Source organism: Amphiura filiformis, chromosome 8, assembly GCF_039555335.1.
Source record: "Amphiura filiformis chromosome 8, Afil_fr2py, whole genome shotgun sequence".
In the NCBI taxonomy this organism is placed as follows: Eukaryota; Metazoa; Echinodermata; class Ophiuroidea; order Amphilepidida; family Amphiuridae; genus Amphiura; species Amphiura filiformis.
In genome coordinates, this window is record NC_092635.1 from 1285495 (window position 1) to 1311550 (window position 26056).

Here is a 26056-nt window from a genome sequence, read left to right on the forward strand (position 1 = left end):
CTGCGCACTGTTTACGCGCACGTTGTCACTTTGTACTTCAGAGTGGACAAACTGTAGCAACTTTTGACAATGTACCTAATACATTGTATTCAATCATTACCTTTTGCAGTATCATACTGCAGCTAATGAAATGCTTACCTGTTCATGTAAATTTCATTGTTTATAATCAATTTTGCTGTTAAAACAGGGACTGCCTTTTGAGGAGAACGAGAGCAATCACTCTCGACTACTCTCCTTAAATCTGATATAGGAGAGTGATTTTTAGCTCTCCTTTGTTGACCATTGTCTCCTTACTACATTCTATATATTGTAATGCTCTAAACAGTTCTCATTGAAGGCTCCAGAAGAGCTATTTAATGTTCGCCTGCAAATTCCAAAAGACAGTCCCTGGTTAAAAATGATGACCACTCAAACAAGCATTGACTTTCATTTTGTGCAGTATTTATTTAATGAATGTGAACACTGTACTACAGCCCTGATGAGCCTGATTTAAAAAGAGCCATTACATTTCAGTTACAACATTGGGTATCCTTCCCATTTTTGCTTTAGTATCACCCATTGCGCTCAATGGAATAAACCGCAAATCATCCAATGTATGATGTCGGTTTAATTTGTAAGGTGGTGATATCCATATGGGACGATATATATGGTTTGCAACTGGTATCTGAAATGACCATTATGTTACCAACTTGTTATATTTACACATGGCGTATTATAATTGATTTAAGTTGAAGTTAGAGGTGGTGATTTATCATCTTTTTCAAATCAATCTTGATTTTCAAAAGACATAGCACCTTTGTGTTGGCAGTGATAGCAAATTACCTTCTATGACAGGTGGTTTTCAGATCTGCTATATAATATTACAGGTACTATCTCAATCCTTTCACACTTGCTGATCTACATGTGCACCATGATTATTGCATGAAAAGAGCCACCTTGCTTGTTCAAACAAGGAAATTCGGATATTTTATTACATGATTAAATTAGCTAATTTTAATTTAAAAAAAATTCCAGCCACATATTAGAAATACAAGAATTGCGATAGGATCCAGTACTATGAAATGTGCACAATTTAAGTCAACACACTCTGCAATTTGTCTTTATAATCTGAAACCACATTGACATCACTTACAAACTAAATAGTATGTACCTTATTTATGTGTGATATTGCACACATACTTTCTATTTCCAGCATAAATACTCATCAGAAGGTAATCAGAACTCTCATTTCCTGTGTATATGCAGTACACAAACAGGTATGTGGCCTGCTCCAACAAAACAAGGATCAAGTCACCAGATATTTGTGTTTGAGTAATAAATTGGCTTGAGAAGATGACATTCTCATAACAATATTTTTGTATGTGTAATTCATGGTTATTGAATGGGGGACTAATGTAAGAGAAAGATTCGAGCCAGGTATACCAACTTGGTGTGGGGAACAAAGACAAAGACAAGATAAAAACTAATGCAGTACATATTACATACTGCATTAGTTTTTATTAGTTTTTATCTTGTCTTTGTCTTTGTTCCCACACCAAGTTGGTATACCTGGCTCGAATCTTTCTGTTTTTATATATTCTAGGTATCCTCTTGTATCATCCTTTGATCCTTGGTGTGTTTTGTACCTCGTCCGTTGGAGGCACCATTACCTACTTGGACTATAATGTAACTTAATTGCCATACGTATGTGCCATATGTCAGAGCAACAACGCTCCTGAGTAGACTTCGAAACCAATTCCAAGCGATTTGCCCCTTTTGGGCATAGCAGTGGAGTGAATCGATATATTGGTTTCCCGCTGCTTGCCCTTAGCAATGCTGGCCTGATTGTACTGTGATGTAAAAATCATTGGCAATGTGGCATGACAGTATGAACCCAGCATTAGCCTGTTCATATCAACTTCAGTCCAATGTTTTTAATCATGTTTAAATAATTTTGATCACTCAAACAAGTGTGGCCTTTCTTTTTGTGTTGTTTTTATGTTGGATAATATCATTTCTAATGTTTGTAGTAATTATTAGACCAATTATTGGTCGTCCCAATTTTCTTTTACAAATAAAACAATTATTTTTTAAGATAATTTGTATACAAAATATAATCTGTTTACGTTTTGGCAAACTGTTAAATCCCAAGTTGGCAGTGACAATTGTTTTTCTCAAATACATTTTGAAACGGCAAGGCCTAACTATAGGTATCTTAAATAATTCTTGCCTACATGTAAGGTGGAACGTACCTGATGCGTTCATGTAGTGTACTAAGCGTGTACTCAGTGTAAGGGGCGTGCATGCAATCTTCTAAACTGTGTTATACTCCTGTGTGTTTATCGCGGAGCTACAAGCGTGCTGAGTATTCCACCTTGGTCAAGAATGATTTAAAATACCTTTAGTGTAACAATTCTTGGCAAAACCACTTACTGATGTATACAAGCACCATGTATGTCACATGAAAAGAACCAGGATATCGGCGTTACACAAAGCTATACAACCTGTTCAGCAAATGAGGTGCCAATGGCTTGAGCCAATTAGCAACAAAAAAAAAAATGGGAAAGAACTTTCATAAAGGGTATAGTTATCTACAAAAATAATATCTGAAGTTGTGCTTTATCAGCCCTTCATCGCTGGGCAGAAAAAAACAGCAGAAAAAAAACCCAGAAAAAGTTGGCCCCAGATTCAAAACCTATGTGCAAATTACAGTCGACTGACAAAATGTCCTATCACCCTTATGTTCACGATGAATTCAAATTTATTGAAACTGAGGCATGGATTTTATAAAAGAGACTTTGCTGAAGCCAAAAATCGTATTAATGTCTAGCACGCATAATAACATTTAGGTAGATACAATGTAGTGTGATACCACACTTAATTTTGCACATAGGTTTTCCTGCCCTGTGACACCATGTAAAACATCACTGTACACATAAATTTACAGATGAATTAAATTTAAAAAAAAAAACAATTTCATTTTAGTAACTGCATTCATCATACCACAAGACATTTATACATGTAGTTCATATCATATAAAAATTACAAATTGTAAATTAAATTTGACGTTGTATTCAAAATACTTTATATGGCACAAATAACTGTTCAATAAACACCTAACACAGCTACAGACATATATCTTCATTCATGAGCTTAGTATACTGCACCAATAAAGTATCCTTACACTTGGAAAAATAATCACAATTTGAAAACTGGACAATATTGGGTTAAATTTGTTTTCTAAATAGATGCACTATCTAATCCTGCACATTATGACACCACATTGAATCCAATGTGACCTCAAAAAGTAAAGTTACAAGCAATTGAATAGACGAAGGTCCAGTTTTAAAAGTGACAAACTGGCCTATACAAGGCGCAAAAATATTCCAACAAGCGAAACAAAGAGGCAACACAGTTTCTTCAATGAAGCGTTATTTAAAGTTATTTATTTCAATTTTTACTTCTCTGTACTTTTCATTAACTTTCATTTTATTTGTCAGTTCTTTTGTTTCAATTTTCTTTTGTTCCTTTTGTTCTAAGTTAAAGTCAAACGCATAAATTAGCCATTCAACACTCTCAAACCAGATGTCTAGTCTGTGGAGTTTTGAATAGGCCCGTTTGTCACTTTCAAAACTGGACCTTCGCCTAATCAAATGCTTGTAACTTTGCTTCTTGAAGTCACATTGGCTTCAATGTGGTGTCATAATGTGCATGATTAGCTAGTGCATCTATTAAAAAAACAAATTTTCCCCAATATTGTTCAGTTTGGGAATTGTGATTATTTTTCCAAGTGTAAGGATATTTTATTGGCGCAATATACATGTACTGTATAGGGGTATTTTTGCTGGGGTAATTTTTCACAATTTTATTAATTCTGGACAGTTTAGTGGGTGTTTAATTCTCATTTCCAAATGTATTCACTTCACTATGTGTAATAAATATTGTGGGGTTAAAAAGTCACGGCTGCCTGTTCGACCGCTAAAAGCACAAAAATTAAACCGCTGCGAAAATGTCCCACTATACAATATACATACAATAATTACAAATGTGTATTTGTATCACTGATGGTGCCAGAGTGGACATAGGACAATATGTGACGTGTCATGTCAAAAGGAGACACTTTTGGGCAGGTTATCAATTTTGAGATTTTTGCATATCTTAAATATAGAGATATTTTGCTCCACAACGCCGTTTTCCCCAATGAAATCGGACATTCCAAAAGCAAAAATATTGAGTTCGTAAGTTATGGTATTATAAAATTGGAAATTGAGATGTCGGCCTTTCAAAATATTATTGATAATGTTGAGAATAGGAATTACCTTGGAAAATGTCTCAAAAAATACAAGATGCCAGTTATATTCCGGTCTGAAACTATCAGACAATATTTTTAACATTAATACCATCACAAATTTGCAACAAACCCAAATTGTGAAAAAATCACCCCCGGGCAGATTTGTGGCTATTTCTCCATTTACGATACTGCCCAAAAGTGTCTCCTTTTGACATGACACGTCACATATCATCTTTCTCACATTTTTGATGCATTCCTGCAACAAGGATCAAGGAAATCCCCAGAGGAATACAAGTTCAGCACTGGAAAACCTAGTGTCAATTGTCAATAGCAATCACTTCTTATCTAGTGTTGAAAAAGGAAACAGTGCTTGCTGAAACATACACAAGTGCAACTACTGGATCCAATTAATTATCTTGCTATTTGATCTGTATACAATCTACATAATCTACCATGTACAGTTTAGACAAACATACTGAGAAACTGACTACAGTGTAGTTACCCCTAACACAATTAGAAAATTATTAGCTAGAGGTTCATTTCCTATTATTACACCAATATTTATTAGGGCACATATTGAAATTCCCTTACACAGGAAGATGTGCGCTATCCTGCAGCTTTCCTGTGCTAGCCTTCATTTGTTAAAATCCTGGGCAGGGTGTATCACTGATGCATATAATCCATCCGTTTCCGTTTTATGACCGAGCTTTCCTGAGGCGCGCGTTTAGCGAGGGGAATCCTGCCTTCTTTCTGTGTGAAAACGTGGTAGGGTATTTCAATATGAGCCCTTACAAGTTCTGCATCTGAATTATGAACAATCATCACTGGTCAGAATTTGCTTTCAAATTTGCATGAACATGAGGACAATGCCACAAAGACTTTGAACCATGTTCATGGTGTTCTGCCTTCTACTTCTTATCCAGATTGCCTGGGTGGAAGGGGGCTCAGATCACTGACCAAGAAGCAGATTAAACAACACGCTGCAGTGTATTTTAACCATAAGAAAAATAATTTCAGCGCGCTGGCTGAAGGAGGAAATCTGGATAAGAAGTAGGGGACACAACACCATGAACAAAGATGAGGGGGCTTACAAACTAGACAAGATCTACGATCAACTCATCAATAAACGGCAACCAGGAAGTTTGGAAATGTCATCAAGACCAAACAGTGTTGTCGTTTCATCTCGAAACACCACAACAGAGTGATCAAGATTCCCGATAGGAATTGAAATATTTCTGAGTAAGTACCAGGATAATTGGATGTGAAAATAACCTTTTATAACATTATGAAAAAGATGTTTTCATATGTTGACAATTTATTTTCAATGTCAACACTGCCCTCTTAAGCACCCATGTTATTACAAGAAAGTATTAGGGTTAATTATATACTATTATGTGACCAATTATAACCTTTTACACATGTTAAAAATTCTTGCTATAAATAGACCCTTTTTGTACAAAACAAGTTAGACCAGGTCCAATTTTTGACCTGATCTTATATGGAGATTAGTCCTATGGAGAAGGAAATTTTTGATATTTACATACCTTATTCTATGTTATTGTCAAAACACATGGCAAAATACACGTAGCTTAATATTATATGGCTGCAGTTAAACTTTTGGACACTGCTAGGACTAAAGGAGGAAAAGAAAAGAGTAAAAGGACCACTCCTTACTTGTCTAAGCTCCATAGACAAGATGTAACATTAGACCTGGTCTAACTTGTTTTGCGCATACAGACATAAGTTATTTTCCCTACCTTCCTTCCCAATATGGCACATCAGCATATATTGACTGCTTTCTACATTGGCAAAAGTCTGAAGTGGAAGACATCATTATAGTACCAAGCACCTTTACAATGTATTTCAATACTAAGCACAAGCTGATGAGACTGAAGATGCAGCCAATAAAAGTTCTTTGCCAAGACCAAAGCTTGGACCATCTGCTTGGAGCGGGAATCCCGGCCGTATCAATAACAACATCAATCGCTTTGAGAAAGCCAGAAGGTTTCTGGTGAAACTGTAAGCAGAAAAACTTAAGTTTTTCCTTTGGTCTTGGCAAAGAACTTTTATTAGCTAACAAGCTGATGATATTGTTAACTAGAAGCCAACAGCACCTGGTTTGATTTGTTAAAGCATGTCAGACACTCAATGTGGATGAGAATGCATTATGTTTGCAAATTCACCAAAATATCCACCTACCTTTTATTATAAACTTGCTATTTTTTACTGTATGAAGTTATAACATACATGCTCCAAGAATTTAAGTCTTAAAATAGTTTGTAAAGGATGTGATTTGATCTACAGCCGCTAAGCCTCATCCTCCATTTTTCTTCTGAAAAGTGCGATTTTGTTATTTGAAGAAATTGCAAACTTTTCTCATTACCCCAGTAAAATTAATGCCCAAGATGTTTCAATTAGATGAAGTGAACAAAAACATGGTGAATTGTGGTAACCACACCAGAAGTGTATCCTGCGGCATTGTTAAATATGTTATTGCTTCTACATATCAAAACCGCTGGCGCTGGAGCAATAGAACTAAAACATTGTTTTAATGGTACATGTAGGCCTCAATGTAAGATAGAAAACATAACATGAAAAGTCAGCCACGTACCTCTAAACTAAGCAGTTCCCAAACTTTTCTGAAAGGAACATTGTTTTTTCCTAATAAATATTAGTCAACCCATGCAATACTAAAAATAAAGTGATTGTTATTATGTGCAGGCTACTAAAAACACCAGAGTTCAATTTCTTGCTCTAAGGTGAAACCTACATATATTTGCTTCTGAGCATGAGCACCTTTTATGTTTCTTTTTATGATTAATATTTCTTTACAAAGTTAGTGCCCCACTCAGCCCCCAGTTTTAGAAATGTTGTATGCATTATATACATTGTAGTTGATCTTAATTAAAAAAAACCCAACCCTGCACCTAGAGATTAAATACCAATATCTAAATACTATACAGGTCTACACATAATTACATGTAGAACACCATTTGAGTACATACAATTAGTGACAGATTTAAAGACAGATGTTTCTCACAAAATATTACATCCTTTGCCCAAACCAGCTTCAATATATACATAACCATACTACACACCTGGGCTAAGTTATACTATATAATATTACTTGTGTAGTTATAATCACCAAAAATATACATTTTGTTTGCTGAAAGAGGCTTGAATTGAAATGGTCAAAATATTGAGATAAATAATAAAATAACTAAAATACACAATGGGGAGAATTTCACAGGTAATGCTGTACAATATACGTACATTGTAAATGTACATTATTTCAGTTTTCAATTTGAATGCAAGGATATTGTGTTTTATTTACTACATTACACCATTCGAAATTGTAACAGGGTATTTTGTTTGCACCAAAATATAAATATTCAATTACAAAATAATATGAAGTTTACAAGGTTTATCAAATTGGCAAATATTTCAAAAAGTTGACATAGTATTATTTGTTTACATCAGATGTCCTTTTCCCATATCCCAACATGCACTATTCCTAGAAGATGCGCATTCTCATCTCCACATGCGTTTCAATTGCAATACATTTGACATGGACAGGAGAACATCACCAGTACAATAACTTCCTGGAATATTGGAAAGTTGGGAGTATTTTTATGCTAGGAATTTACAACAAAAGTATTTTTTTATTTCAAAGATTCTTTATCAATGGGAATTAATTTCATCCAACCTTGAGGAAATGGCTACGGTCACACACTCGCTCACACACAGTTTATTTGAGATGCTACATCTGCTAGCTAACTAAACTCAGCCATTTATTGGTCAGATTTGGTTTCAAGTTTTTGAATGTTACAGTTGAATGTGACCTACTCTTTTAAAACCAGGAACAGGGTAAAATGTTTCAATTATATTCATACTAAACTCATGCTTTTAAGTTGAAAATGTATGCAAGTTGCAGTCACTTTTAATTATCTCCAGAAATGTAGGCCTATTGGTGTTTGTATTTAATGCAACAAAGAGTATACAATATTGCATTTAAAACTGACACTCAAAATTCTGAGATTGTTCAACCTTGAACAATTTCTTACTATTCAAGTTCAACCTGTGAGTACATGTTCCTGCTTTTCTGAGAATAGATCACATATGTTTTCCATTGCAATTAATACAGGTCCTGAGATTTTATCAGTTTAATATAATGAAATAGATAAAATGCCCAGCTTACTCTTTCATTTACTTTGATTGCTCACACAATTCATTAAAGGGGCACTTTGTGATCTACAGCCTCATCTCCCAACTTACTCCAAAAAGAGATTTTTATACCATTTTTGAAATAAGCTTTAACCATCTTAAAAAGAGGACTTTAAAATCACAAAATGTCCCTTTAATTGGTTGTTTTCAGTTTACATGTCCTGAGCATTTTGATCAGTTAGTCCCGTGAGTAGGACTTTCATCACCAACATTTTGAATCTGTTTGCTCCCAATCTATAAGGCAGTATCTGTGATATTATTTATTTGGAAATACTACATTTTAACTTGGGAAGGCAGAATTTACCTCTGACATCACCCACCATATTCATCACTAAACCCTGATTAAAGAAGGAGAGCTGCCCACATGTCAAAATATAATTTGTAGGTACATGTAGTTACACTATTTTGCAAAGATCTTTTGCACTTGCTGACTGCTTGTGGTGATCATCCATGTAAAAAGAACTAGTCAGGTCTGCGTCAGCCGCACAGATGTGCTGCACAGCTTGTTCAGCAAATGAGATGATGATGTGATTCACAATTAGCCAATCAGAACCTCACTTTCCTGTTTACGCTGTAAACAGCACCAAATCGGGTATTGTGAAGAATCTTTGCAAAATACTGTAGCTCACCAACTTTGATTCAAACCATATTGGTTTTCCACACCAGTACTCAATTCAAATCTCTGTACAAAATTAAAAACATGATATACACCCTATAAATATACCACTCAACCAATGACTCAATACTATGATTGAATCAATATTTCGGCAATAGCCACCAGTAAAGAAATAACGGATATAAGCACCACCACTCATTATTTTTCTTTAAAAAGTATTATATGCAGTTTTGTCAATGCTGTGGTTTAGATTCAATTCATGATTACTAGCACTGGCTCAGATAATTTCCCTAAACCTTGCATAACAGGTGCTAGGGAATAATCATACTCTCCTTTTGCTTAGTTATATCTTCCTTTCTCTAGTCCCTTAATTGTCATTAAGAAAGTATTTCAAGAGGAAGCCCCATCAGAGCAGTTCTTCTGGGGTGAAGCAAACCTGCCTGGTTATCAAATTTATAATCAGTGACAAAGTTATCTCTGAATTTGACGGGTACCAATTGATGCAATAACATTAAAACATCAATTAGCACCTGTCAAATTCAGAGATAACTTTGTCACTGCTTAATTTGATAACCAGGCAGGTTTGGTTCACCACAGAAGAACTGCTCTGACGGGGCTTCCTCTTTAATGCTGACATCATTGATCAGCCATCATACGAGAAAGGAAAGTCTATATCCAATTTATTCCACCCAATTAATCAAATTGAGAATTTGTTTGCTATATTTACTAAAATCAACTGGTATATAGATGGTTTTAGGTACTTTTGGGGTATTTCAAAATGTTGGTTATTTGGGTGTCAAAAGTTGCTTGACTTGCCAATTTACAATACTTCATAATCTTGAGTGAAATTACCAAATATATGCCCTAAAATTGCAAATGCGACCATCCATCAAAAATGGGCTCAAGAGTCAGTAAAGCTATAGTAGGAATTCCAATTGAATGAACGCAGCTTTCAACAGCTGTACTCGATCCAACCGCGATCGTATATCGTGTATCAAACTACAACGCGAACGCACGACCTTGGATACAATGCTAACCAATCACGAGTGCGTTACCATGGTTAGATTCACTTCAGTGTTACTCACGCACAGTCACACACGCTGGCATACATCGCGCTGTCTACGCAAAAAATCGTCACGCTATTGAAAGCTGCGTTCATTCAATTGGAATTCGTACTATAGGTTTGAGGTATGTCTCCCACTCCATTTATAAACAAACAGAACCTATGGTAAAAATGTACACTATCTCAAACAGTGTGAAATAAAGTGGAAACCCAAAATATCAATATATAAATTGTGTACCGTTCATGTGACCTGTTGCGGTTTTAATCTCATCAATGGAACCTGCTTGGAACGGACACATTTGTCGCATACCCATTGTGCCGAGTGTTCTGTAGTAAGCAAAGTGTACGCCGCTTCTGTTAACCCAGTACACATACGATGGTACCACTGATTACAACTACTCTCACATGTGATTGCATCTTCACTAACATGTACCTCGCCACGACATACCCCGCATGGAAAACATGGATGTCGCATCATCATGGAGTTCATTGGACCGTTGCTTGGACCCATATGTCCCATTGGAAACCGTGAGGGTGGTGGCATCATACCGCGAGGTCCAAAGTTGCTATTCATGTTCATGTTGGGAAACTGTCCACTCATTCTTCTATTCATGTGACGAGATAATCGGGAAAGATTTTGAGACGCTGGATTGTCCTCAAAGGGATTAGCGGCAAAGATGTTATCTGCTTGAGGTGGTTCAGGAGGTCGGATATCTTGGGTGCTTTCAGTCTGAAAGATCAAAATATTAGAAAAGTAAACTTCACAGTTGCTTACAAAGTCACTAATAGAATGTCTAAACGCATCCCAAAAAGAAAGTATCCAGTTTGATTTTGGTCCATAAATCAAAGATGGGGTCTTAAATCAAGACCTATCATAAGTATGTTACAGATGAATTTATTCCCCCCAGTTTGATATCTCATTTGTCCAAATCGATGCAGAATTGATGACACAATGACTTTTTGAATAAAATCACCTCAATTTTAAAAGTTGCAGTAAATTCCTATTGATTTGGCCCTGCTACTCAATATGGGTAGCGATAGATCAAGAGCATGCGCCACAGATATCTGGCAGTCACTGCTGCAGCAGGAGGACAAACCAGATACTGTGAAGTGTGAAGGGTAAAACATTGAAGAAGGAGTAAAAGAGTATCTGTATTGAATAAAACACATGAAGTGAAGTCAAACAGTCTTAGACCATCTCTGTTATTGTGTACATTTATGAAGAATCTTGAGAAGCAGGAAAACCATATCAATAGGGATTATTGCAACTTTTAAAATCGGGGTGATTGCATTTAAAAGATCACTGCGTCATCAATTCTGCATCGAAACTGGATACTTTCTTTTTGGGATGCGTTTATATACCTACATTTGAATGTAGAGGATGTGAAAATTAAGCTAGACAAAAACCCCATTCACAAAGAGAAGTCAATTTTCAAGTTGTGACTAAGGATTAGCATAAATTATTTTAAATTAATGGTAGTCAACTTCAAAAACAAAAGTAAATTTGACTTTTATGCCCTCACTTGCTCATGTTTCAATAATTGATTGTAGCATGTCAAGGCAAATGCAGGCTATCGACGTCTTATGACTACGTGGTGTGACATGGTATAGAAATAAGCATTATAAATTTATAATGACTTTGTGTATGTGTATCCTACGCCAATGAACAATTAACATGCATGCAGCTATGTACATATAAAATGTACGCATTTGTTCGTGTCCGAGATGGAACAGCCAAATATTGGCAAAAGCAGCCAATAGGAAGAAGCGATCTATCGTAAGTGACGTCATGCCGACCGCCAGAATCCCTCATTCTAATTTAATACAAACAAGAACACAGGGTACACTCTGAATTCAACAATTAAGCTGTAACTTTTATAACTCTTCTTAACCTATATAGTTATCCATTAATTGTTCTTACCTCTTTAGCTGCTGTACTTTTCCTACGTTTCTTTCCTTTCCCTGGTGATTTCTTGTTAGGAGATATCTTGCCGATCCCAATGCTCTCCTGAGCATCTGACTCTGAAGAAGCTATTTACAATGAACAAAAATTAAAGTTTCCAAATATGAGACTTCACTTAATTTGATGCTTTTAGTTTTTAGTATCTAACTTGGAAGTTGATCACTACATTGTCAGTAAGTTTTCCTTCTCCGAACAAAGCAAAAGCAAATAAGTCTTTCCAAAATCAACTTTAAAAATGTGTTAGAAGAAAATTTTAATGACATATGATTATGGGATGTTGAAACTTGAAAGTCAGCCACAAACTTGCACCTTCTTTTCCAAGAAAGTGCAGGCAGTACTATAACTAGATCATTTGGTCTTTGTTATGGATGAAGGGAGGAGCAGGAGGAATGATGGAGGGAGAAGGAGGAGAGGAAGATGGATCAATAGGTTGATAATCACTTCAAAAACTAATTTTGGTTTTTTAAACTTTAAAGTTCATTGATATCAATTTCAATAGTCATGATTAATATGGAATAAGACCAAAAGTTTGAGTTAACAAGGTTTGTTGTGGTGCTTCCATGAGTTTGATTTCTTCTTTTTAACAGGTCATATTTTAAACATGATTGTTACAAATAAAACAACATCTTCCAGATGACTGAGAATATAGGCCTAACATCAATTTTTCAATCATGTTTCTTTTATATGACACAATCTGGTCCATGGGGGCCAAATGAGGTATTTTTGAAAATTGAGTTACTGTAATTATTACATTATACTTACATAGGCTATCATTAACTGAAAACACCAAAGGCCTAGCATACTTGGTTCTAAAGTTATGAAGGTTTTTGATGTCTATTTTCTTATGTATTTTTACAATATATTTTTGCCTTTATCTCAGTTTCAAATTTGGCACCTTTGGCCCCCATAGATTAGATCGTGTCACATATTATACTTATAGTGAAACAAGAAAAACAGTTGAGTAGACTCACTCACCTCTGGATCTTTTAGTTGTCTTTTTCCCTTTGGGCATTAAGGCAGAATTATTTGGTTGCAGCAGCAGCTCACACGGCATGCGATGCAACTGAAAGCTGTGCAGGTTTCAAGGGGTTGGCTCATGTCGGCAGAGAGCTCTTCAGTAGCCAAGTTGAGCTGGCTTTCATCAATGATGGGGACAGCTGGCTACAACTAATGGCATTGCATTCATTTTCCTAAAAGGGGAAAACAAAACAAAATAAATTTATAACTTTTCTATAATGCATGGGTCAAGGCTCCCACTGGATGCAAATTCTTGCGTCCAGACGCAAAAAATTGTATTGGAACCACTAAGTTCCGAGACCAAGACCGAGACCGAGACCTTGGTTTAATCCCCTGGGATACTCAAGTTTGGTTTGGGTAGGGGTGTGCGCTGAGAATTTGAAGGGAACTCATAATTGTACCAACTGTTTTTTGGACCTGCAGTTAACACTTTTTGTCTTAATTTTTTTTCCAAATTTTGGGAAAATTTCAAAAATGTTGGCAATAGTGGAGGCAAAATTAGGCCAGTGTGTGCAGGGTCAGAAACACCAGTGCGCGAAGCGCACAAAATTGAGCGATTTTACCATATTTGGGCACAAAACACACTTGTTTTTGTGCTGAAAAGAAGATGCACACTGCACAGGGCAACTATTTCTATTTGTTCATCTATTTTGCTTTTGTGGAGAATGTTCCCCTTGCAAAAGTTAACTGGGATCCTCGCTTCCACCACCTGCCCACCTACATGTATGTTTAATCATGACCTGAATTTGGAAGCTCACATCCGAACAAGCTCACTTATGATTCATTTATACTTTTTATAACTTTATAAAATGATTTTTATATCTTTACTCTTAACAATTTCTTCAACATTCATTGAAATTTAGGGTAAGGAATAAATAATGAACAACAGAAAATCATATCTTTTTCTTCAGGTCTCGACAGGTCTCGAACAAAAAAACGTTCGAGACCAAGACTTTTGAGGTCCGAGACCGAGATCTTTTGAGTTCCGAGACCGAGACCTTGATATCCGAGACCGAGACACTACAAAAAAGGTCTCGAGATGGTCTCGAGACCGAGACCTGGTCTCGAGACCTACAACATTGTGCTGGACGCACTGTTCAGTGTTCAACAAGCTGCATCAATGCCATTTCAGTCACTTTTTGCGCAAGGCATCCATCCAATCTCATCAAACCAAACATTTTTATGTACAAAAAACTACCTTTATTCACCACATGCTCAATTTATCTCACTGCTCAACTCCGATATTTAAATATTTGGAGAGTAATTTCCAAAAAAAAAATTGGATCGAAATGGCAATTTTCAAAACCACTAGAAAGTCGCCAAAATTTGCCGTGAACATGTGCGAGTCATCTGACCTCTTTCGGGTTATGATGAAGTTTAACCTTTTGACTTGACCTTGTAAACTTAGAGGCTGGTCGAGTGCAGATCCGTCGGAACACACTTTTCAATACAGAATATTAATGCTAACCTCATTGTGACATCATCCAAGCAGCAAAGTTCATTTCCCATTGAAAAAGCATTATCCAATGGATCTGCAGTTAACTATTCTGTTAGAAACTGTTTCTAACTCGATCTAATTCCCCCAAATTGTTTCAAAAACATCGCCGTAAAATTTACTACCTGTATTAAATGAATTTCCAAAATGGCGACGGGTGCACGATTCCCCTATGCTGAGAGAGGCTGAATATTACGTAGGTAAGAAATGATCACATACCCAGGCCCGTATGCAGGATTTCATTTGGGGGCGGGGATGCTGATTTTTTGTATACTTTTCCAAATTTGGGGGGGTGTACAGGCCTGCACATACCTAAGGGGCTGTCATTTTCTTCAGAAGGGGGGCATGAATATTCTGGGGGAGGTCATAGAATTTTTAGACCAAATATAGGGGGGTATAATTTTTAACACCCAAAATCCAAAATAGTGGGGGTTATAGAATTATTAAGTGCTGGTGACTCAAAATTTTCGCGCGCTCCGCACGCATTCTTTTAATTTAACAATCAAAATGTGCGCACAATCTTTCGTTATAAATAATACAAAATTTGTGCATGCTCCGCGCGCCTTCTTTACACATGCGAACAAATGTTAACGCGCTCCGCAAACTTTCTTCGCTGTAAAGTTTTGGTGCGCTCCTCGCCTTTGTTCCTGCAATGAATAATTTGTCTGGAGTCTGTGTACAGGCGGAAGGGCGAACCAAGATAGGGGGGTCGTAAAGTTTTCCCGCGTGCCGGGGGTCATAAAAAAATTTACTCCGGTCACCGACATATTCATGACCCCCCTGCCGAAGAAAATGATATCCCCTAATTGGCAGTGATTGAATTGGGGGATGATTGTATGGACCATCCCCCCATTTTCCCCCTGACAAAATATTGGGGGGGATCTAACCCTATGGTCTGCTTTCCTTTCCTTTCTTATACTTCCTATAGTATAGCAGCTCATTTTGAGCTAAACTGGAAGTCCTCTGGAACTTAGAGGAAGTGAATATACAGATATCAGAACCGGGGATGCTCCCCCTTCTCTTTCCGAATAGCTCTGACACTTAACATGCACAGGATTTGACTCTTCCTGTACACGGGACCACCAGCTTTACGTGACTTTCCGAACTAGTCCGAATAATCAGACCCAGAACAAAATTATAATTTCTGACATGATCCTGTACTGGGTCTGAACTGTTTCCATATGAAATCTTGATGGCAAATTGGACAATAGAAGCACGTTGTTCTACGTGACAGCTTTTTAATCCCTATTCATGTTACGTGAATCACGCTATTGTGGACCATCCTTCTCATACTTGAGTGTTTGGACAAGCGGAACGGTCTTTTATCTACCTCTCTGTTTGTAAACAAACCAGGAGGTCGAAATTGTCCTCCTCGGCGAATACGAAAGTCAGCGTAATAGTACGGCACTGTTTCCGAACCACAAGACACCGTTCATACACTACCGTACATCTGCATGTGCTAATGTAGTGTATGGGGGCGAGAAGGGATTCTGAATGGTGCATTTGGTGACATGTATTTTCTACGTCATTTGTCTATACGATGATCCACCCAAAAATAAAAATCATTGTATAGTCTAGATACTGTACATGTGTAGAACTTACCAATGTCAATGAGTAGCTAGCCAGGCAGGCATGCCAGACTGTGCTGTGGCCTAGTACAACAAGTCATACCGTACCTAGAATATTTTCTCAATTTGAAAATTTATCCTTTCTAGGTCCCGGTGGGGTCACTCCCTGGCAGGGGGGACGCATAGGACCGTTACCACAAGTACAAATTACCCCCTTTCGCAGTCAATTTCAAGGACAAATCATGAAATTTTACCCCTTTTTTACTCCAAAACAAGGACAAAATGGTACTCTGAAACACCCCTATTTTTTAGATTCCGAGGACACATTTGCAATTTTGACCCTATTTCAACATTTCAAGGAAGGGATTTTTAGGCCTATGATTTTTTTTTTTAGTAATTAACAAGGGCATCACAGAATTCAAGTAGTACCCCTTGCATATAAATCAGAACTGAGAACAATATTGATCACGGGCATGACGGGATGAGTACAAAGTAGGAAACCAAATTTATTCCTGTGATTTTTTTATCTGGCCACGGGATCAGGAGAAAATAATAAGAACCCCTTTTTTTTTTTTTTATAACATTTGTGCAATAAAACACCCCTATTTTTCCAATTTCACGGACAATTTTGTCCTTGGACATGCCCTAAAAATGACCCCTTTTCCTTGATTTTGGTAACGATCGTGCGGTCAGTATTGCAAGTTGAGTGACCCCACCGGGTTCTAGGTATGACTGCTTTTACCGTAAAATTTGCATCAATTCCCGATCATGATATGTGCGCCACATTTTTTAGGTTCCGCGATTACCGATTACATAGGCCTATAAATGAGAGCAACTGGTAACCAGCGATCTAGCGAACCTGTGCAGTATCGGGCTGCTATTCAATTGCGTGGTGCATGGGTTACGTGTATTTTGTATTCAGACAATACTTACACTCATTCGTTTTGCTTTAATGTTGTCACAACATATTAGGGAGCAGTCTTAATCATTTGGTAGTACGTATGCGTTAAGTAAACGGGAGAAAAAATGAAAAGAATTCCCGACAAACACAGATTAACTAGCTCAAGAAGCCATGTTTACATTATTCGCACATGATTTTTACGCCGGAACTACAATGACCTGTGAACTTTTATTCTTGAGTCATGTCGTTATTAACAGTTCAGAAATCCCGCTAGCCAAGTCCGGGTAGCCAATATAAACGAATTAAACGACGCGAAAGAGGCTAACCCACAAATGAGCGTAAGAACCCATAATATCAATACGACTAAGAACTAGATCTACATTATCATATAAGTGCAGTCACTAAAAGGAATAAAAATAAACATGTATTGTAGACAAAATTATATTATTTCATATAGAAACAACCTGTCGTGTTTAAAATGTTGCAACTGAATATAAATGAGACATAGCGCTACTGCGTGTAATGATATTGTAGTTCGTGACAAATAGCCACGAAGCGCCACGAAGTTATGAATAGCCCAAGGTCAATATGATGCATGATGGGAAGTCAACATGCTGACATAAATAAACAATTTACGAAGGTGTTTGTTGAGAGATGGTGAGATTTTCATCGTTTTTTAACTCATTTAGACTCCGTAAAATTTTACATCCATAGTGCAGGTTAGTCTAGATTATTGGTTTTCCCTATAGTCGTGTACTCGCTGCGCAGTCCCTAGCCGCCTAGTGAGTAGATTTTCTTGCAATATTTGGCCTATTTACCTTCAAATTTGATCCTTACATGTACATTGATTCCAGAACAATATCCAGCGTAGCAAAAAAAATTTTTTTGGCGTTTCTGATCGTCACGATGAAGCATTTTCAGGACAAAATGGTTGCTCAGTTTTCGTCTCATTTGTTTTTGTCGTAGGCAGGTGGTAGGTTAGTCTCGGCACCGGGCTCGGCACACACTGTATCAGTGTATGTGTCTATAGGAACGACGAGCGTTAGGACCGACGCAAATTGGCTGTGCAGAGATTGATGCTGATCAATGACGTATTTTCACGTAACTTAATCAACCAGTCCTTCAACTGCTTACGCACGGTCATCGGGTTGTGCTTGTTCCGCCATGTTTATTGTTTTGAGATCGGGGCCTTGGGATTTAGGCTATTTTATTGGAACCAAAACAACAGCGGAAATCGTGTGTTAAATTGACATTGAAAAGAACAGGAGGGATCAGCGAAATTTATTGTCAGCCCTCTGGTCAAACCTTTGTGCGCACGCGCAGTGAAATTTGTCATTTTTCATTCGTGATCATTTTTGCTGGACACGGGGAGAGAGGCGGCTTCTTAAATCATCTTTATTAGCGAAATTCCAAATGATATTTGCGTTTCAAGAATTTGGTAAGAATCCTAGTTAAGTTTCTGATTCTTATATGAGTACAGTTTTACATGCATCGTCCAAATTTCAAAGAAATTTTTTTAAATGCCACAGCGGCGCAAAGGCTTAAGCGTGTAAATCACATTCACACACAAAATGGGAAAAACGAGTCTCAGTGGACGAACGGCGTCCATGAGACTCAGCGAGTCTAGTGCAGGTGGCTTTCCAACACTCGTGTGACCCTCTTAAATCAACATTTGTGTGGGAAGGAATGCGGTAAGATGTAGAAAAAAGTGATGACAATCTGACTGTATTTACGTTTACACATTTTGTACTGACTCTCTGGAGAACTTTTATATTACCTTGTTTGTATGGAGATGGTTTATATACCGGCTCCATACATTCGATGTATGTAGGTCAGCTGACGGTATGGATCCCTGTACTAGCTCATGAGCTGTGGCCAGTGCTGGGCCAAACCAAACACCCGTCCAAAAGGTATAAAACAGCTTACACAGGTAGTTGCTCCATCAAGACATGATAAGACAATTCTTATTTTACATACGGTAGCATGTAAATCAATATTTACCTTTCCAATACCCTGTAAAGACGGCAAATTCACATCAATTGACAGGCCATTTCGCAGAAAATTGACACTCCTCTTCTTCTTATAGTAACCTTTGACCTCCGGATTTACACAAATGTATCACAGTGTTGATGTTTTTATCCTACTGTGTCATCAATATTTTGCTTCTATTAATTAGAGATTTGTTTTTCAACTCTACCAATAACATTTATTTATTTAACCGTACTTGAATCAATTTAAAGACTGATGAAAACAATTATTTCCCACTGCAAAACAGGAAAGTACTTTAAATGCACGGTATAAATAGATTTAAATGTATGGATAGCGCATAGGGTCAACGAGCAGCAGCGTAAAAAACTTTTTTTGAAATATATTTTTCGACAGCCATGGTGTTACCCCGGGGGGGGGTTCTTCGAAAAAAATTTTACGGGGATGTGCCACGCAGACTTTCGGATGCTGACTTTCTCTATACCTACTTTTTGCTGTTTTTACCACCCATCAGTATTAGGCCTATAATAGGGGCCTACAAGTTTTCACAAACACCGAAAAAGCACCCAAATTTGCCCTAATTGGGCGCTTTTAGGGACACTTTTACCCAAATGCACCCAATTGGGCGCATTGGTCTCCACTGAAAACCCACCTATCGATATACCAAAATTGCTGAAAAGGGTACCCCAAAACCGTGGCACATCCCCGTAACCACGGTGAGCCCCTCCGGGGGTGTTACTGTCTATGATTTTCATACAAAAGAAAAATGGCTGATTTTATGATATCATTTTTTTAATAAACCAAAAGGACAGAACAAAACGACTTGAACACAAAACAACAATGACAAAGACAAGAAGCTACAAGAGCCTCGGAGTCCCATACCCATGGCCCATACCATGTTATTTTCCCCAGCTGCAGAATGAGGAAAATATTTCATAAAACAGACAAGTTGGCAGGCAAATTGACCTCAATCCTCCTTAAGGGCTGGGGTATGAACGTTTGGACAGTATTTATTTTGGGACATTGGAGCACATCAGACATATCGAATTGCATTTTGAATACGAAGAATGTCATTCTGATATCAAATAATTTTGATTTTTGAAATTCGCAATTTAATACACATTTTATGGCAAATCATTAAAATTGATATTTTTGATATTTAACAGTATTTGAAGTAAACTTTATAAATCTGATGATTTATACTTAAAGTGTATGTAGGTGGGATGAAAAGCCGACGACCAATTGAAAATTTTGACCTTTCGTATTGAAGATATGGATTTTTTTCCCAAAACACCAAAAAAATTAGGTATTTTTGGGAAAAAATCCATATCTTCAATATGAAAGGTCAAAATTTTCAATTGACCGTCGGCTTTTCCTCCTGCTACATACACTTTAAGAATATATCATTAGATTTATATAATTTACTTCGAGGACTGTTATATATCAAAAATTTGAAAAATATCCAATTTTATAATTTGTCATAAAATTTGTATTATATTGTGATTTTCAAAAATCAGAAAAGACATGCTTCGTATTCAGAATGCAATTCGATAGGTCTGAGGTGCTTTCATGTCCCACAAAAAATACTGTCGAAACGCAATAAACGCTCATTTTAGATCCCTTAAGGTCAAAGGTAAATTTCTTAAAATATCAGGTTTGCCCAATTTACCTTCCCTTCAGCAATCTTAAGTTTCATTCCCAATGTTCATGAAACTTCAAACTGGGAGGAGTCCATTTAATTACATCTATGCCTAGGCCTATATGAATATTAAACTTCAGACATAATATGATAATAAGAGAGGAATCAATTCTACCAATTTTATGAAAGAACTTATTTGCGCAAATTGCTCTGTGAAACACCTTAAAATAAAAGCCCGAAGTTGAGTTTCAATACTGCAAGAAAAGTTATGGTATTAGGCCTATCATATTTTGCTAACCGTCATTGCATTCTGAATCTGATATAAGCCTACTGCATAACACAATGGGGGGGGGGGGCACCCTGTATATTACGTGTGGCCTATTACGTTTAGGGCTAATTTTCATCGGGAGGGGTCATTACACTTGGGGAGATATTTTGTATACTAAAAACAGGGGGGTGTGTCATAAAATTATCAAGGGCTTGAGACTATTAAAATCTGCGTGTCCCGGGCTGCAGTGTGCTAGTCAATGAGCACGTTAAGGTCTGTTGCATACTGAGTTCTAGGGGGTAAATTGTTTTTCGACAAGCCAAACGGGGAGCAGGGAAGCCATTTTTGGCAGGTCTAAGGGGGAAGCAATTTTTGGCACACATTTAAATAACACGTTCTGAATTGAAAGGCAGAAGAAAAAGTAGTGACATGATCAACTTTTAATAATTAGGCCCTATGTGATAGACGTTGAACATATTGTAACATGGTCATCTCTTTCGGTTTTGCATAGGCCCAAGTAGCTCTAAGTAAAGGCGAAGACGTGATATGGTAGTGGACCGAGAGTGTGTTTGAGCAGACCCCCCCTGCTCAAAGATATCAAAATCCTACCCACTTTTAATTTGCATGGGGAGGATCTTTATTTTTGTTTTTTTGTTCTTTTAGGATTTTTAGGGGCAGCGCGCGTGGGCAAAAAACCATGCAAATATTATTCTTACACTGGAAAATTTCAAAGCACAAGTCTAAGCACTCAAAGTCTTGACTACAGGCTAAGAGTATGCTCATGATTTTAATATCTTATGGTAATTTTGAGACTCTAAAATGGTGAAATAGGCCTATAGTGCAAAAGTAGATCAAATTTAACGTGAAGAGTGCAAAAACTGGCACTTTTTAGGCTAAAATGGCCAAATATGTTGGCTAGAAAGCCACAGCGTCAAAATTGAGGGGGATGATTGTATGGACCATCCGTCTTATCAACATATGGAGCCGGGGTCATGTTTTTGGCCCTTATTTCCAAAAAAATTAAACATTAAAATTTGAATTCCATTGCCAGTACAGAACTAACTAATTTAGTGCTGCATTTTCTGGATTCATGAGTAACTAAAGTCTGCACAAAAAGTAACGCAGCTGTTATAAATACGCCTATAGCTTCAGAATTAATAATTGTTTTCACAATATTTTAACATAAAAAGAAGGATAATTTATTTACGCGCATTTTGATACCCAATTTGTCCAGTTTTGTTTAATATTAACAATACAGTAGTGTTTTGAAACAAAGATACCCGAATTTAAAACTTGCAGCTATTTGTATTGATTTGAAGTAAAGCCCGAAGATAATGACGTGCTTTAAGCGCTCCACAGACTCGAGTATTGTACGTACAATATTGTATGCAACATATCTACGTTATTTAATCTATTGCCATTCTATTTCCAGTAATGTTTTTAACATTCGTTAGAACTTAAAAGTTCTAACGAATGTTTGATGACGAAAAATCGATAATATGTTACATGTAATATCTAGTAGAAATATATTATCGATTTTATGTCATCAAACATTCGTTAGAACTTAAACATTACTGGAAATAGAATGGCAATAGATTAAACAACGTAGATATGTTGCATACAATATTGTACGTACAATAAAAAGTCTGAATACCCCTTTACGTGCTACAGTGCTGGCATAATAACCATTGATCGCTATAAACTGCAACATATAATTTCGGGTATTTTTCTGCGTTGTTAATGTTGGACGACATTTGCCAAATGGGGTATCAAAATTCGTGTAAATAAATCATCCTTCTCTCTATCTTGAAATATTGTGAAAACAATTATTAGTTCTGAAGCTATATGCGTATTTATAACAGCTGCGTTACTGTTTGTGCAGACTTTATTTCATAATGTTACAAGACACGTAAATAACAACATTTTACAAATTGACATTGTTACTTATGTTATCACCAGCTTTTATTATAACTTCTACAAAATGCATAATTTTCAATACAGATTTTAGGCCTGTGTAAACTAAAAACATTTGTATAATTTTATAATATAAAATAATTCTTCAGAAGTGGGATTATAACCAAGCTCTCACACACAATTAACACATACACTAACACACACCCTTCCCTCCAATCACCACACCCCCACCACTTCAAAACTATTAGTTCAAAAAAGAAATATTGTGTATTTCAGCTTTTATTTCCAATTGGAACTATGTTATAACACATTTTATGGTTAATGGACCCCTCAGCTCTGGGAACAAATGCATACACCATGTATAGTCAGGTATTCATATATTCAAAGGCTGGTTAACTCATCTGAATGTTACTCTTTGGTGTCTCCAACAGTAGCATACAAGGCAAGATTTCCTGGAAAATATGCTTCAATCAGGGATGAACGCAAGCATTGACAGAAATGCCCCAAACTGCTTCAATATTGCCTGAAAATATGTAATCATACTTTCCCAGCAAACACAAAACAGTTTTAAAACATTTTAAACGGGTTATAATTTGGGTTTTGGTAAAACGTTTTAAATATAATAACATTAAATGTTGGGTTATGTTAAAGTCATGAAAACGTTTTTAAAACGTTTTGTATGAAAACACACACTAATACAACAACACTATAAAACTGCACGTTTTAAAAATGGCATTTGTAAAATATTTTTTGCAAATATTTCGTCAGCACTTAAATAACATCATGTTAGAATGCTTTGCAGTGAAAATATTTTTAATGTTATGAAAATGTTTTATAACATTTATATATAATCCAACATTTAAAAGTTATCTGGCAACCTTTTCTGACCCTTTGCGAATAAAATCGAAAACGTTTTTTGTTTGCCGCGTTTGTACAGGGAAGATCCAAGCAAAATCCCTGACAACTTACATCCCTGTGTAATGATGGTGGACCACAAGAAATATATTACATGTGACGAGTCACAACGAAAGGTACCTCTTGTCGGTTCCTACATATAGCTCATTTTGGTAATGCCTGTCATACACCTTTTAAATAATCCTATTGTTGGATAGGATAATAGGATAGCTAGGATTGTATAGGATTATTATAACTCTGATATTTGCTTTGGATAAACCCTGCTCAAGTGGTGTACAACAAAGCATTGTAATTTGTATAGGTGCACATATTAGCCAACCGTTAACAATGGAAGAATATTCCGGAACCCTCGTTGACTTGGGGATGATTTGAATTGACCTCCAATTATGATGGTCTGATATTGATTGATTTTGCTCCTTGCAATGTGGAAAAAGAGACGCAAGTAGCAACCGACAAGAAGTACCTTTCGTTGTGACTCGTCACATATGGTTTAAAGTGTTGATTCATTTCAGTTAAACACATGAAAAAGGCCTATACTGGCAAAAAATCAACTGGTAGAATTTATAAATGTAAGAAGCGACGTTTTTTATAATGGTTTGTGTATTTTCAATTTCAGTGTATTGCAAACCCGTTCAAATCCCACCATTTTCCAGGCTGATGTTGGTCTTCCTGCAATGGCCTCAACCAGAATATCCGCTAGACGGCATTAAAGTAAAACATTTACAGCAATAATAAGGTAAAAAGGCACCAAACCATTATTTTGACAAACCATTATATCGATGGTTCAGAACCAGAAAGCCTAAACTCACTATGACCAGCTCTCACAAAATGAGCATAAAGTTGGCAAAATAACTTTCCGAGATATTCTAGATTTGAAATACATATTTATACCCTTTAACGTCATACCAAACATGTTAGGATTGCTCCTTGTTTTGGTCTTCAAAAATAAATATTTGGTCCTGAATTTCTTTTGTTTTCTTTTGGATTTTTTCATGATTAATGGACTGTATCTTCTAGTGTCCTGGCAACTTTATGCTCATATTGTTGGAGCAGGTGATTGTGAGTTAAGGCTTTTTGTCTTTCAACCCTCGATATACAAAAACAACAGTATAGCATAATAAATTTGCTCATCACATGATAGTCCCACTAAAAATAACACCACCAAAAACAGCAAAATAAATGAAATCAGGTCATTAATTTGCCTCCTTGTTTTCACACTTACCAGGAATGTTACCATCTATTAAATTGCACTCACTAATATTTTATAAAGAAAAAGTTTATGTAAGTAATTGGAAACAAAATAACAATAATGAAAACTAGTTAACTGTTAATTTTTTGACCTGAACAGTGAACATATAATAAGGAAAACAAATTCAAAGATAAAGATTGCAATTTATTCTTTCCCTGAGTCCACCAATGAAGAAAATGTGCATCATTGACCAGGATTTGAACCTGACACCATTTAGTATCTACTAGCCAGTGTTCTACCAACTAAGCTATCAAGAAAGATAGTGACATTGAACGGTAGCAGTATATTACATAGATATAGGCGCATGCTTCTTTCTTGGTTAACACAAGGGAAACAATAAAGTGTGATCATACTATTAACCTGTACAGTAGTACTATAAGTAACTCTTAATTGCCAGCTTCAAAGATATTTATAATATCTTTTCTGTTTATATTATACAGAGCTTAAAAAAGAAACATTTTAGCTCCTGCAAGTTTCTAAGATGAAAGCAAAAAGTGTTGTTATTGATAAAGATGATAATGATGATGATGATATCCTGAGATGAAGATGATATCTGTGGCACTGATAACAATTATGGCAGTTACACTACAATATATAATTTACTATAATATACAAGCAGCATGGCAATTAGGCATACATGTGATATGACATGGTCTGATCCACTCAGACATTACTTGGAAATTTTGAAAATTGAGTTATTACTAATTCTAATCTGCTCAGTACATACACATAAACACATGGGTTTGGTATAGCGCCATTTCAAAAATATGGAGTAAAAAACAATAAAATTCATAAGAAAATAGATATCACAAAACTTCATAACTTTAGAATCAAGTATGCTAGACCTTTGGTGTTTTCAGTACATGATAGCTTAATGTTTGTGTAAGGAAATAATTATAGCAACTCAATTTTCTAAAATGCCCTCTTTGGCCTCATGGACCAGACTGGGGACCAGATTGTGTCACATA

At 36.4% G+C, this 26056-nt stretch overlaps 1 protein-coding gene across 1 annotated transcript; it reads right to left on the bottom strand.

The window, feature by feature from the left end:
* Positions 1-4496: 4496 nt before the first annotated feature.
* Positions 4497-19254, bottom strand: LOC140158489 (pygopus homolog 2-like). Its single transcript, XM_072181584.1, has 4 exons — positions 19119-19254; positions 13112-13326; positions 12095-12204; positions 4497-10903 (listed from the first exon to the last, which is right to left on the bottom strand). The coding sequence occupies exons 2-4, from the start codon at positions 13188-13190 to the stop codon at positions 10415-10417; spliced, it is 678 nt and encodes a 225-aa protein (XP_072037685.1). The 5' UTR covers positions 13191-13326; positions 19119-19254; the 3' UTR covers positions 4497-10414.
* Positions 19255-26056: the final 6802 nt, after the last annotated feature.